General features: G+C 37.6%; 3 protein-coding genes across 9 annotated transcripts; 2 read left to right on the forward strand and 1 right to left on the reverse strand.

The window, feature by feature from the left end:
• Positions 1-1,119: 1,119 nt before the first annotated feature.
• Positions 1,120-2,028, forward strand: LOC121798480 (PRA1 family protein F2-like). Its single transcript, XM_042197511.1, has one exon. The coding sequence runs from the start codon at positions 1,237-1,239 to the stop codon at positions 1,795-1,797; it is 561 nt and encodes a 186-aa protein (XP_042053445.1). The 5' UTR covers positions 1,120-1,236; the 3' UTR covers positions 1,798-2,028.
• Positions 2,029-2,853: 825 nt separating this feature from the next.
• Positions 2,854-5,615, forward strand: LOC121797785 (protein WHI4-like). Of its 5 annotated transcripts, none has more exons than XM_042196501.1 (11): positions 2,854-3,171; positions 3,348-3,410; positions 3,808-3,883; positions 4,010-4,084; positions 4,197-4,229; positions 4,364-4,436; positions 4,564-4,603; positions 4,693-4,793; positions 4,977-5,046; positions 5,206-5,288; positions 5,373-5,615. In XM_042196501.1, exons 1-11 carry the CDS (start codon positions 2,965-2,967, stop codon positions 5,401-5,403), a joined length of 852 nt encoding a protein of 283 aa, XP_042052435.1. In that variant the 5' UTR covers positions 2,854-2,964; the 3' UTR covers positions 5,404-5,615. The 5 variants fall into 5 exon arrangements, with proteins under 5 accessions (XP_042052435.1, XP_042052436.1, XP_042052437.1 ...); XM_042196502.1 differs by having other exon boundaries at positions 4,567-4,603; XM_042196503.1 differs by having other exon boundaries at positions 4,206-4,229.
• Positions 5,616-5,705: 90 nt separating this feature from the next.
• On the reverse strand, positions 5,706-10,699 carry LOC121797784 (inactive protein kinase SELMODRAFT_444075-like). 3 transcript variants are annotated; one of them, XM_042196498.1, is made up of 11 exons: positions 10,493-10,679; positions 9,562-10,172; positions 9,178-9,474; positions 8,277-8,431; positions 8,090-8,184; positions 6,994-8,012; positions 6,754-6,914; positions 6,607-6,683; positions 6,364-6,511; positions 6,139-6,288; positions 5,706-6,059 (listed from the first exon to the last, which is right to left on the reverse strand). In XM_042196498.1, exons 3-11 carry the CDS (start codon positions 9,365-9,367, stop codon positions 5,874-5,876), a joined length of 2,181 nt encoding a protein of 726 aa, XP_042052432.1. In that variant the 5' UTR covers positions 9,368-9,474; positions 9,562-10,172; positions 10,493-10,679; the 3' UTR covers positions 5,706-5,873. The 3 variants fall into 3 exon arrangements, with proteins under 3 accessions (XP_042052432.1, XP_042052434.1, XP_042052433.1); XM_042196500.1 differs by having other exon boundaries at positions 9,178-10,172; positions 10,565-10,699; XM_042196499.1 differs by lacking the exon at positions 10,493-10,679 and adding an exon at positions 10,331-10,461 and having other exon boundaries at positions 9,178-10,172.
• Between the last annotated feature and the right edge of the window lie 3,971 nt (positions 10,700-14,670).

A 14,670-nucleotide genomic window follows, 5' to 3' on the forward strand; every position in this document is an offset into this window, starting at 1 on the left:
TTGGTAACAATGACAGATTCAGGTGGACAGAGTCGGCTATTCAGAGTGGACTGACTCCACAGTCGACAAACTCCATTTAATTCGACACGTGGAGTTGGGGTTCACATTTGTTTTGTCCGTCATCAATTGCTAATATCGGCAATCGCACGAGTTCTACATTTCAATGCAAGCGATAGTCATATTCATTGTATCTGATTTCATGAGCTCGTTTCTTAGATTCGCCGTTAGTTGATATAGTTGATAATTTTTAAATTTAGGATTTTTGAGTGTTTAAAATTTAAAAGTAATCCAAAGACAAAACTATTCAAATAAAAAAGAAAGGAAAGCATTGTAGCAAATTCATAATTGGCTGCGTTTATATAACCCCAAAATAAACTCATTTGGTAAGGAAGTAGGGCCCCAAATACAAATTAATTGGTAATCAAGAATTCTAAATATTGTTGTGCATCCAAGAAAGCAAAACTATTGGTGCACACATAACACATTCATTGGTTCGATATTGTCAATTTGTTTATTGGTTTGATACTTATGTTTTATCTTCAAGAAAATAGTGTAACGATAACTTAAGAAAACTTCCCATGACCAAATGGGGGATAACAAACAATGAAACCAATCCCAAACTTTTATTGCCACATTATGTTATAGGAATAACTACCATCCTGGTCTACAAACAATTTAAATTATTTATATTATCCATATTATAGGAGTAATATACATTTCACATGGTCCTACCAACCTGGTCTACACACAATTTAAATTATTTAATATTTGATTAGGATCAAATATAATTCCATTTATTTATGCAATCACACCATTCATCATCACCTCCTTTTTGTATATTTAGATACGAAATAATATTATTTCTATAAAAAAAGACATATTTTTTTGTATATTTAGATTGTCCACTAAAATTGTTCTTTATTTATTTATGACACTAATTTTTTTCTCAAGTGTGGTAAGACTTTTACTTTCATTTTATCTCATTTATTTTATCGTACAAAATTAAGACTATTTTTTTTAGATGGGAATAGTACATTTTTCAATCCCCTCATCATTCTCATTTCCAACTACTCTACACTTCAAAAACGATGAAGTCGGCACATATAAATAAAATATTTTAATATGTAAATTAAACAATGATTATTTCTTCATATAGACCCCTTTCCAATCTTCCCCCTTTTTTCTCAAAAACCCCTCACCGCCCAATCACAATTTTCCATCACCGTCGCCGGATAAATGACGAACTACGGCACAATTCCGACCTCCTCCACCCCGCAGGACACCAACGTCAACCGCGAGTACATCTCCCGCGTCAAGACGCGCTTCCAGGAAGGCCTCGCCACGCGCCGCCCCTGGCGCGAGATCGCCGACATCCACAGCTTCTCCCTGCCGCGGTCCTTCTCCGAGGCGGTGGCGCGCGTGAAGACGAATCTCGTCTACTTCAGCGTGAACTACGCCATCGTCGCGCTCGCGATCGTGTTCCTCAGCCTCCTCTGGCACCCGACCTCTCTCATCGTCTTCCTCGCGATGCTGGCGGTGTGGCTCTTCCTCTACTTCCTCCGCGACGAGCCGCTCGTGATCTTCGGCCGCCTCGTCAGCGACATAATCGTGCTGATCGTGCTCGGAGTGCTCACGATCTTCGTCCTCCTCTTCACCGACGCCACGACGGAGATCCTGAGCTCGCTGCTCGTGGCGGTGGTGGTGGTGCTGGTCCACGCCGCCGTGAGGAGGACCGACAACTTGTGCCCCGATGAGGAATCCGCAGGTCTGCTGAGGTCAGCCAGTCCGTCTTCTTAATTTTTTTTAATCCTTTTTGCCGTTCGATTCGGTTCGTGTTTGTTCATCCTCTTCCATTCTCACTGTTTCTGGTGAATTGAAAACTCAATTAGTCGTATTGATTATCTGTTGTTTGTTGTTGACTCTCTGGAAATTTTTTGTAATTCTGTTGTATGTTTGAGGTGTATTTATTCAGCAATAACTCTCTTGTTTTATTTCTCTTAATTAAAGTGTTTGAGTTCAAAATTTCAATTGAATTTAGTTGAGTTCTTGTTTGATGTTTCCTACCTCTCTTTTGACCAAAATCCAGTGCGCCAAATATGCTTGAATCGCGAAACTCTCTTCTGTTTTCTGTTCGAGGATAATATTACGATTGATGAAGACATGTATAACCCGACATTAACCATTTCAAATCTTTAAAATTAGTGAAATCCCTAGAATATTTTGTGGGTTGATATTTAATTAAACTATTGATTTTCAAACAGAGAAACAATGAGTTCATATTTCAAAGACTCACATGGAATGAGCTCTTGATTCAAAGAATTAAGAAACTTTGCTCTCGTTACGATGCTAATGTTTAATTACAATCATTTACATTTATAAAGCTAAGTTTCGAAACATAATACCTCATCGGTCCATAAAAAAATAAAAATAGACTTATTGACTTATTGATACGAGTTTTAATAAAAGTATAAGTGGATAAAAAGTTTGATCTTCTAGTGCATAAAGTGGATAATATAGAAGAAAAAGTAAATAAATTGATATATACAAAGTAGAGTAGTTAGAATGAGAAATTTTTTATAACGTATAGGGAAAAGAATTGATAATACTATACTCTGGTTCCTATGTCAATGATAAAAGTATAAAGAATCATGTCACTCAATTGTTCAATTGCTCAAGATTAATTTACTTTGAATTATCTGAGGTGGAAAGACTAATCTATTTATCGTATTGAATAATATTAATAAAACTTAATTTTATCTAATTCCTCTATCAAAGACACGAAACTTTGCAGTAGCTGAGGCCCAATCAACTCGGCCCAATATTTATTCTTTTGATAAACCCAGTAAATAGTTTTCAACGAAGCCCAATTCAACATTAACAGAAACATTTCCCCACCGCAAAATCCCACCTCTCTCTCCGCCGGGAACTGAGATTCTTCGCCGCCGTCGTCTTTTATTCTCCGATATGGCTTATCCACCGCCGTACGAGCCTTTCTACCTGGCTGCGCCGCCTCCGGAATACAATTACGCTCCTAGTGATAGAAACGGAATCAACACTCTCTTCGTCTCCGGCCTCCCCGACGACGTGAAGGCGCGCGAGATTCACAACCTCTTCCGCAGCCGCCCCGGATTCGAGTCCTGCCAGCTCAAATACACCGGACGTGGCAATCAGGTTCCATTCTCTTCGATTCTATTCACTACTGTTCGAAATTTCACACTGATTGTTGAGTAGAGTGATTTTTTTTACTACTTTTTTCTGGATTAATCGGAATATGTAATTGCACAGTAAATAGTTTCTTCGGATTCTGATGAGTTTTTGTAACTTCAATTTTTCTCTGGAGTGGACAGGTTGTGGCGTTTGCGACCTTTGTGAATCATCAATCTGCAATGGCAGCCCTGCATTCTCTGAATGTGAGTTTTCAATTTGCAATTTGTTTCTTAGGGACTTCTGGTGATTGTCCTCCTCTTTTATGCTTTGCTCGTTTCATTTGTAATAAATTGGTAGTGAAAGAAAATCAAGCTCGGCATGAAATAATTGGGGGCTTTTATTCATAATTTTGATGTGGGGGAATAATTGATGAATTATGTTAAAAAAATCTTTCTTCTTCAATCTGTAACTGGAATTGCATTTTCCTAAAGCAGTGGTGTTGTTACTTGTTACCTTGTATAGTGAGAAAGAAATCTATGATTCTTATCTAATCTGGAGAAAACATTCCAAATCATTTTTATTTGTACATATGTGGAACATTTTTATACGCATATAAATTTATAATCTGGTAAATAGTGACAAGTAGACGAACATCTGCAGGGTGTTAAATTTGATCCTCAATCTGGTTCCACTTTGCACATTGAACTGGCTAGATCAAATTCTAGAAGAAAACCAGGTGAGTGACTTTCGTTATCTTGGTTACCTAAAGGCTGTACTACTTCCTAATTGAGTGATTTTTTGTGATGTGATACTATTTCATATCTGTGCAAGATGGTTAACCATTGCTAATTGCTGTTAACAGGAAGTGGTCCGTATGTTGTCACTGATAGAAGAACGAATTCTGAGACTGATGCTAGGGAATCATCTAGTGACGATGGTAACTATGCTTTGATCTTTCCTGTTTATTTACGTACTTGTTTTTCCCTCTGAAAAAATGGATGGTATCATCCCGATACTGCAACTCCACAAACCCGTTAATCCTGAGGAAGGGGTGGCAGAGGGGTACATATCCATTGGGAGAGGTAATGTTTTCATATACACGAAGAAAGTTTAAGTAATAGTAATTAAATTGTGAATTTATGGTGACCGTTTACTCAGTTATCTCTTGCGTTACTCCAGTTTTTGTACATCACAAGATTAAATTTCATTTTTCCAGGAGATGGTGATTCTGATGACCCATACACCAACCCTGACGAGGGTAACCAAGACACTTCAGCAGCTGAGAAAAGGTTAGACTTATTTATGACAGCAGTAATTCCTTTTCATACTCTAATATCTTTATGCTGAATTTTTGTGTTCAATTAGTGATCTTCATTCTTGTCGTTAATCTAATGAAACAAAGCCTTGCTTTAACAGCAGCAAACACACAGGCTATGGCCATGATGCTCAAGAGAGTGTAAGTAAATAGGTTATACCTCTATCTCCTAAAGCAATTTTACGTATATTTTAACACTCATGATTGGTTGGATTGAATGGCTTTCTTAGGAGCAAGCCGAAAAGACAGCAGATGGTGCATGCTCTACATTGTTTATTGCTAATTTAGGTCCAACCTGTACTGAAGAGGAACTGAAGCAACTTCTTTTGCAGTAAGTTGTCATTCCTTGCATTGTTATTTGTCAGAACAAACAAAACATGCTGTTTTGAAGTGTTTATATGGTAATCTTGTTCTCATCTGTGTGTAATTCCTGTTAAATCGATCTTTTACCAGTTCTTTTCTATAATCAATTGTAAAGTAGGAATATCATTAGTCTGTTTCCCTTTGATTTCAGATACCAAGGATTCAACAGCCTTAAGGTTCGTGCCAGAGGTGGAATGCCAGTTGCGTTTGCTGATTTCGAGGTATGAGCCCTTGTCACCTGGAAAATGAAGGCTCTTTTCTCCTGATTTAGGACCCTTTTCTATCGTGAATATGAGAAAAGTGTTGATGGTTAACTACACAGATCTATTCATTATTTTATACTCCAAGCCTAAAATTAAAACATGTGTTTCTCCGAACAGGGAGTTGAACATGCAACTGAGGCAATGAACTCGCTTCAAGGAAGCACGCTGCCATCCTCTGACCGCGGTGGAATGCATATAGAGTACCCACACTAACCTAATGTTGCCCGTTCTGTTACTTGCGTTATGCAACTAAACTGAAACCATACTGTTTTTTTCTTCCTCAGATACGCAAGGTCGAAAATGAGGAAGCCCTAATACATACTTCAGATGCAAAACAGAGAGTACTATGGAAGCTGCTCTGACCTGCATCGTGTCAAAACTTCTTTGAAGAATATTGGATGATTTCCCTAGCTAGGAAATTGTTGCTAACCTGTCTTAATGGATTACTGGAATATGGTACTATGTAGTAAGTTGGCTGTATTGATGCAATCACGAGTCTATTTATTCATTCATATCCATTTGTCGGAGGAACGTGTCTTACCAACTAAGTTACGATTCATCGCCTATATATTATTGTTTATTTGGAGAAATAAGTATATATTGATTGGAGATGAAGATTGTTTCAAAACAGAATATGTATATATTACTAACCAAGCAATTGGGTATCCCATTTCTCAATGATGATTACAGAAACTTATACTCTACCATTGCTATACACAATGCAAAAATCTTGATGGCATCAAATCTAAAACAACTTCTTGATGCATAAGTCCCAACTTTTGTCTCTAGTTAAGAGAGAGGTTCGAGCTCAATCGCCCAGACAATTCACTTGACATGTGGCGTTGATGCCGATGTTGATGTTGATGTTGACGTTGATCAGACCACATCCTTCCGCTCCGGCTGCCCACATCAGACCCCGGTGTCATCAGCAGACCGGAATCCGTCCCGTCGCCTTCCAAAATCCGAAGCACCTATTTAACAAGAAACATACATGTCATTTTGTTTGTTAAAAACATCAACACCCGGGAACTAAAGGTTGCGTCTTCTTACCTGAGACATACGAGGCCTCGTTTGAGGGTCCCGACGTATGCACAGCGACGCAGCATGCAACATACAGTAAACCTCGCCCTCGGAGTAGTTGTTTGCCAGCCTCGGATCTACCAACTCATCAACAGCATATGCTTCCAAGAGTGGCCGCGCCTGTAACTTGATCGGGTCAGACTTGAAATGCTTTTAAAATTGTCCTATGAGGTGTATAAAAAGCTTCAGTCTTACCCATTCTGTGAGGCACTGTTGGCCCTTGGGTCTGTTGAGGTCGACTGCTTTGCGCCCGGTGACAAGCTCCACCAGCACGACGCCAAATGAGTAGACGTCGGCTTTTTCTGTTATCTGACCACTCTGAGCATACTCAGGCGCCAGGTACCTTCATTAGATATTACATGTAATCAATCAGTATATAAGTTCTTGAACAAGCATTATTATTGGTTATCTGTAGCACGAAAAGAACGAGCGTTTTACCCAAACGTTCCAATTACTCTGGTTTCGACTCCTGTTTCCCCATCGGGTTGCCACCGAGCTAGACCAAAGTCTCCCACCTATGCAGACAAAGATTAGACTACTATCAAGAATAACCACATATGGAGAGAGAGAAAGAGAAGTTAGTACCAATGGTTCGAAATCATGAGTAAGGAGGATGTTATTGGGGCGCATGTCTCGGTGCACGATGCAACCAACCCTGCATTCTTCGTGAAGATACCGCAAGCCACGAGCTGCTCCAACTGCAACCTTTTGCCGAGCATTCCAAGGTATCGTGTTCTGATGGCGGCCTGTGCGTTTATATACACATGTTACCTATCATAGCATCGAAATAGAACTTTCCTACTGATATCGAAGGCGAAAGCATACCGTAAAGATGAGAATCGAGGGATCCATTGCAGATGAATTCATACACCAATAATCTTCTGCCATCCTCAATGCAGAAGCCAATCAACATCACAACATTCCGGTGCTGAGCGCAGCTCAGAACATCAACTTCCGAGCAGAACTCTTGATCGCCTTGAGAGCTCGCCAGCTTGTGCTGCTTGACCGCGATTGTCTGGCCGTCAGGGAGGACTCCTCTATGGACAGATCCATAACCGCCCTCGGCTAAGAAGTTTGCTTGGGAGAACCCTCCCGTTGCATGCTCCAGTTCAGCGTAAGTGAACCACCTAGGAGGCTTCCCGAATACTGGCGTCTTGTGTTGACATATAGAACATAATGGTGGAGGCCCGAGCGGAGCTGATCTCGAAAACGAAATAGCTTCTCTCAAATTGCCGCTGAAATCAAGAGTCGACCTGTAGCTTGGGGATCGGAAGCCACCTTCATCATCATGCTTACACAGCTTATCAAGCAGGGCTTTGGTGGCAGGATTTTGCATACGAGTACTATATCGCCCTGAGCTTTCTCCGATGTGGTCCATGGACTGACAGCGAGAACCGACAATGTCCGCCATCCATGGCTGAAACCTCAAACTGGAAGACGAAGACAGAGTCTCACTTTCAGAATCCGAACTGGACTCATGAATCTCTCGTTCTTGCTTAGTAACGAGCAGCTTCTCCTTCTTCAGGCCATCCTTAACGTTAGTGATGAAGAAAGGCGAAGTTCCAGGATCGGAGCTTGAAACTGACGACGTTCCCGCTTCAGTGGCAGTGAACGTCTCAGGGCTACTTGACGGGGTAACGAGAGGTCCACGAGTGGGATTCAGGCAATCCTTTCTGTTCTCTTGCTTCTCAGAAAATTTGTTGTCATCGGAGCTGACTGCTTCTTGCTCCTTTCTACCTGTCCCGACTAAATTCAGTCGAAGAACCTTTGGTTGTGAGCGCTTCATGACAACAATGTTGCATTGCAGTTCTTCCATACAACGCTTTTCCTCGTTTTTAAGGTGTCTGCGATATCAAAATGATATAAACCACATGCGTAAAACAAGACAGTCTTTATCAGTATTAGGTGAAGTGAAACTTACTTATCCAAAACGACCCAATTCGCTTGGTTTTTCTTCGCCTCTGCAGCGACTGCTCCAATTGGCGTCCCAGAGACGAGTTTTATCTTCACATTGATCTGTGATTTTTAGTCAGAAAAACGACAGTCATCACTGTTTCCATGGGGGGAAAAAACAATGGTAAAAACATGCATATTCCCAATCTATTTACTTTATTTGGATCATAAACATCATGAAGCTGAAGAATCATTTGAGAGCAATAGTCTGTAATATCAGATTTCAGCTCTGCATTTGCGTAAGAGTTTGATCTCCTGTGACCGCTAGCACAGTCGCCAGCAAATCTTGGGAAGCCCCATAATTTCCTACCTGATTAACGAGTTTCGAATGAGATGCCAGCAGAGATAAGAAAAATCAGTACAAGAAATGGGGAAAACAGTTGAACATGTACACAGAACAAGGACAGAACTACAGATCGAGCATCTTGGGCCAGCTTCGACACCTTGACATGTGACTCTAACGTGGAGGAAATTTTGAAAGGCTTAGGGAAGGGACGTGATGGACCGGACCTACTATACCAAGTGTGGACAGGTGCGGAATAAATGTTCGAGGAGCCCAGTGTTACTTGCAGGAACCCACCACGTGGACTCAGAAACAATAGACAAAAACCTTCACAACTCTGGAGACATGACATGTATGAAGAACAAATGCTAGTTCTTCTATTCGATTTTTCATATTTACAAGCCAAGATTTTAATTCAGCATTATAGGGATACAAAAACACTCTGAAACAGCTAAACCCGGAAAAGTTATGGTAAGGTAATGAATCTTCATGTAAACAATAACACAAAGATACAAGCTTTACACATTATTGCAGTTTAGACATAAAGTAAGGCCATGAAAAGAAACATAAGAAACAGCAAGAATTCAAGATTCCATGTGAAAAAAAAGGCAAGAATCAAACTAATGCAAGTGATTATTACCAGAACTATTTGAAGAACAGTTAGGTAACAATAACACAAGAGATTAAAGCTTTATACATTAGACATGAAGCAAGGCCAAGAAAAGAAAACATAAGGAACTGCAAGAAATCAAACAAATGTAAGTAATTATTACCAGAACTCTGTGAAGATATGACAACAAGAAGAGTGATGCAATCCCCAGGCTGAACAACATGAGTCAGAGCCCAAACCAGAGCAGTCTTAGGAATCTCTTTAGCTGCCTTAACAGCCACCACAACCTTCTCAGCCATGGCAGAAGAAGAGCCCTTTTCCACCTTTTCCCCTTTCTTCAAATCTCTACTCATCTTCACAGCATATAAAAGAAGGAATTCCTTCCCAAACAAAAAGGCTCCTTCTGTCTCCCTCAAAAGACAGCCACAGCTTGAAGCACTATATCTATATGAATGTCTGTCTACAAATGAAAACAGTAACAAGAAACATTAGGTGCATTATTAGGCCCCACCACCACTAAAAGTTGTGATGAAACTCATGCACTTACAACTGACTTGTTCACTGTTCTCTCCCACCCCCAAAGGAAAAAAATGCCCTTTTCCAATCAAGAACCCCTCTCTTTTTTCCCACCCCAGGCAATTATTATTTTCTTTTCTTTTTCAGTCAAAGCACTGATATCTTCAACAATTTTGGTTTTTAACCAGAGAGTGAATGTAACATGCAGGCTCCAGAAGTGGTACCAAGACAGCTATGTGAATGGATCTGCAGGGAGAGTTCTTTTCAACCTGAAGTTTTCACTGTTTGGCACATGATCTCTCTGCCTACACCACAAACGACACAGCAAATACAACCATTTCCCTTTTCTCACCTCCACTTTGCAAACATACCCCTCCTTTCAAATCAGACAAGACAATTTTGGCTTAAATCTTGAAAGATTCAGGCGAAAACAGCACCTTCTCCTCTGCTCCTCTCCTCCAATCTCAATTATTGGAAATCCCCAGATTTCTATAATAACTCAAGAAATTTCACCCCACACTAAAAAACAACCTTTTCACTTAAAATCACTCGTCAAAATTTTTGGCTGAAGTGACAAGAGAGTTTGAGTTTCTGTGCTCAGATAAGACTTCTCAATCCACCACCAAAAGCTTAGATCCCTTCCTGCAAAATCCCACAACCCAATCAGCAAATCCAAGAAAGAAAAAAAACACAAAGCATAAGAAAAAAAAACAGAGATAACAATCATGATTATTGCCCCTTCTTTCACATCAAAAGAAGCAGAGATAACGATTTTACAAAAAGGGGGAGAGAGATGTTACATGAAATGAGCATTGAGGTTGAACAGCCTCACCAACTCAAATCCCAAGTGATGTAAAGAGCATAAAAATGAATCCCAGATCACGAAATCAATAAAGATTTAATCTTTTTTGTGATTCGTGAGAAACAAAAAGGTTTCACTGAAAGAGCAATGATGCACTTACATTTGTAACAGCGACAGGTAAATCCGTATATGCTTATGCAGAAAATACAATGCAAAAATAGACGATGCTCACACAATCTGTGCAGAGATAGAGAGAAGCTCGAAATCTCTCAACTCTCTCTCTCTTAGGTGATTATTAACTGCTGCGGACAACGTCGCCGTCGAGGCTTTTGGGCTGTCGAGATTGCCCTGGTGTCTATTGTTTAACTACACTTTTGACCTTTCTTTCTCTATCTTCAAATTTATTTATTTGAAAACGAATATACTTTTTCAAGGTTTTTTCTTTTCATTTTCTTCTTTCTTTATAATTCAAGATTTTTTGAGTTTTAAACACATAATTTTGTATTTATAAAATACTATGGCTATTGCAGGAAAAAATATTAATTGTGGTCAAAGTAATTTAAAAAATTACTAGCTCTGAAGATTATGATTTTTTTTTTCAAAATTTTCACATATTTAATTTAGGTGATATTGTATTTAACAAAAAAAATTACTCTATCTGTTTCAACCATACTAAATTATCTAAAAAAATATTTTTGCAATAACTTCAATTCATTTATGTCTTTTTCAGTTTTGTAGAAAGATGTGCATTTGTAAATCATAGAGGCATCATGCTATAATTAGACCTTGAAGTCATGCAAGTGTGAATGTGTGGTGACCATTATACAAAAAGGTCTAACCAGCGTTTTAAAATCCGGACCAGACCGGTAAGTAGTCCGGTCCACCCATAAAACCAATAGCATGTTGGGCCGCCATGAACTGTGAAATCGGCCGGTCGAACTGGTCTAGCCGGGAATCAGAAATCGACTTTCTTCCTTTTTTAAATTTTTTGTAAAATAAGTGGCAGTCGAACCGGTTTGGCCGGGAACCGGAAATCGATTTTCTTGCTTTTTAACAATTTTTGTAAAATAAGTGGTGTTGGTGGGGTCAAACTCATAACCTCTAGATCAAGAGAGCAAGACTATTACCACTCCACCACAAGCATTTCTTGGTAATAACATGAACACTAGTTATTATTTTATTAAAATAAAATATTTTTTATATACTCAAACTGATAATTCATGTTTAAATTTATATTATAGTGAGAAGGTATTAATATAATAATATATTTATCATCTACTAAATTTTACTCTTTACTAAATTTAACCAATATTTGTATAATATAGGTACATTATGTAATATGACTATATAAGTAGTTATACCTAAGATATATAATAAATTATTTACTATATACTATATTTTTATCAAAACTAACTAATAATTCATGTTTATTTATATATTTTTCCATATAATTTTTTTGAATTAATATGAATTATCTATTTTTATATCTAAAATATTAAAAATTTTATCCGCACTAACTTGTAATTTGTATATTTAATTATATTTATTGATAAAAAATTAAATAGATTTTATCATTTTCTAATTTTCAATATTTGTTATATATATATAATGTATTTTATTATATATAGAGTATATTTTATCATTCATTAAATTGAATATATTTTATATATTATATATATAATTTGTAACAGTAAAACGGTTCGACCAGTAGTTCACCTGGTTGGACCATTGAACCATGAATTAATAGTTTCGCCGGTTCACTCTCCGATCCGGTTTTTAAAACATTGGGTCTAACTAAATATGATGATGTTATTGAAATTTGATCATAGTAGTATTATTTAGAGCCTCACATTTAGGGACTAAAATTCAGTTCATATATCCTTTTAAATAGTTATCCTGTTATCAAAGTATTATTGGGAATCAGTTAGATATAAATATGATAACATTATACAATTGCAGATTTTGAACATGATTTGAGAAGGATTTTGAAAATTAGTTAGATTACATTATCTATAATTTCTACTTTTCTATTGGGTCAATTCTCCCCTCCCCTGACTAAATTACATTTTATTTGATATCTGTTTTTGTAATTTTAGGCGGCTAATAAATTAAAGCATATCCTTCTCGGGGGAAAAAAACAAAAGAAAAGGCGATATACGTAGCCAAAAAATAAAAAAAAATGGTAGAACATAATTTGTTGATAATAATAACTTGACTATTGAAAATTTTCATTTTATATGAGTTGCCTACAAGAAGAATTACTAACTCCCATATATAAAATGATGTAAATATGATTAAATTAGACATAGACGTGTGCGTGTGCCATTAATTACATTTTATTGTGACGCAACAATATGATAGGTTAGACATGGATGGACGTGCATGTAGTGGTCGGTTATTACGCCAATAAACAAATCATATTATAGAGTGTTCAACTTTGAACAATTATATTTGAATTTTTTTTAACATATTTTAGTTGGCAATGACCAAGTTTTAGCTAGAATTATTAAATACATTGATTAAAGTTGTCAAGGTCTTTTGAATAATATTTGAATATCAACTTGATATTGTTTATTTTAAAATTATTTATTTGATTTGATATTAGTTAATTCTATCTATGATATCCCTAATCGAATTAAACTTGAATACAACGACATGCACCTTAAATCTTAATAGATAAAAATTAACTAGGAACTAAAAATTAGTAGTATTAATTTGGAAACAATATATACAAGCGTGGCCATGTTTGAAAAAAAAAATATCCATATAATATACAAGCGTGAATTGTTGTACAAAATCCATTGTAATCACAATAAAATATATAAAAATTACTAGTAGGGGGTGGCTTGAGCTGGAACGGTGGGGGCGGCTTGAGCTGGAACGGTGGGGGAGGCTGGTTGCCCGTTGTAGGGGGTGGCTGGTGGTGGTTGCCCGTTGTAGGGGCAACCACAGTCATCGTACTCGATGGAGGAGTGAGAAGGCCGCACATCTACGGGTATGACGGAGTCAGAATCCCACAGATGCGGTAGAAGGCGGAGTCAGAATCCCATAGATGCTCAAGTGGGGTTCCGGGGAAAATAGTGTCAATTAGGGCTCCGGCGTCGAAGGCGGAGTCAGAATCCCATAGATGTTCCGGCGTGTCTGGGATGACGAGATCGTCCAGATCGACCGATAAAAAACCAGTAGGAGAGTCGGGATAAGCATCCATCGCAGTGGGAGCTCTCGAGGTGGTAGAACTAGTGGAAGAGGGGTCGATTTGTGTGGAGACGGTGGAAATTGTGGAGGAATCGGTGTAGATCTAGGGTTTTCAGAGGGAGTGCTGGGAGTGGAAGGGGAGTCGAGTTGTGTGGAGGCGGTGGGAATTGTGGAGGAATGAGTGTATATCTAGGGTTTTCAGAGGGAGGGAGGGGGAGACGAATTGAATGGGGGAGACGGTTGGGAGGAGTAATTTGGTAGATTGAATGAATTAATTGTGTGATTTGGGGTAGGCGATTGTAATTAGGAAGGGTATAGTTTTTTGCCATAAATGGATAATTTGAAGTGGGACAAATTATGTGGGACAGACCGGAATAGAAAACTGGGACGAATTATGTGGGACGGAGGGAGTACTATTTTTACTTCAAAACTTGAAAAATAGAATATATTACTCCAACAAAATAAATTCGTATGTTTGCCTCTTTTGCCATACATATAATATATATGTATTTTTAATTACTATTTTTAATGAAAAAAATAGTACTGTAAATAATTACATACATTGCCGAATTACTATTACTTAGCGACAATATTAATAATTATAGCAATTTATCATAGATAATCATTCCCAAATTATGAAATATCCAACATTCTATCACATCAAATTATCAATACATTTATCTTTTGTTAAAGCAGGTTTTACGATTTTCAATTTTGGAAGTTATAACCAAAGCAAGGTGATGATTAATTTCTAGTATATTTCTTCATCTCCAAACTAAAAGGGTAATAATATAGATTATTTCTTCACGTGGTGGTGATAAAAACATGACATTTGTTAAACTTCAATAATTCAAACTTTTTTGTCCATTTGAAAGTAACCATTCAAACTTAAAGCATATAACGGCAGAGGAAAAAGTTATAAAGCAATTTGGAAATAATCTTTATATTTTGAAATTATAGAAAGAGCAATCTTATACTCCTATAATATTTTTCTATCACTTATTCGGAATACTACTACTATTTTCTAAAATTTTATCTGGATTACTCCAATTAATCCTTTATAGTTAAAAATTTATACAGATATATTTAATTTCGATAATTATAGGGATCTGCCGTTAATTTCAACACATGAATTATAATTAT

Source organism: Salvia splendens, chromosome 4 (assembly GCF_004379255.2).
Source record: "Salvia splendens isolate huo1 chromosome 4, SspV2, whole genome shotgun sequence".
Taxonomy (NCBI): Eukaryota; Viridiplantae; Streptophyta; class Magnoliopsida; order Lamiales; family Lamiaceae; genus Salvia; species Salvia splendens.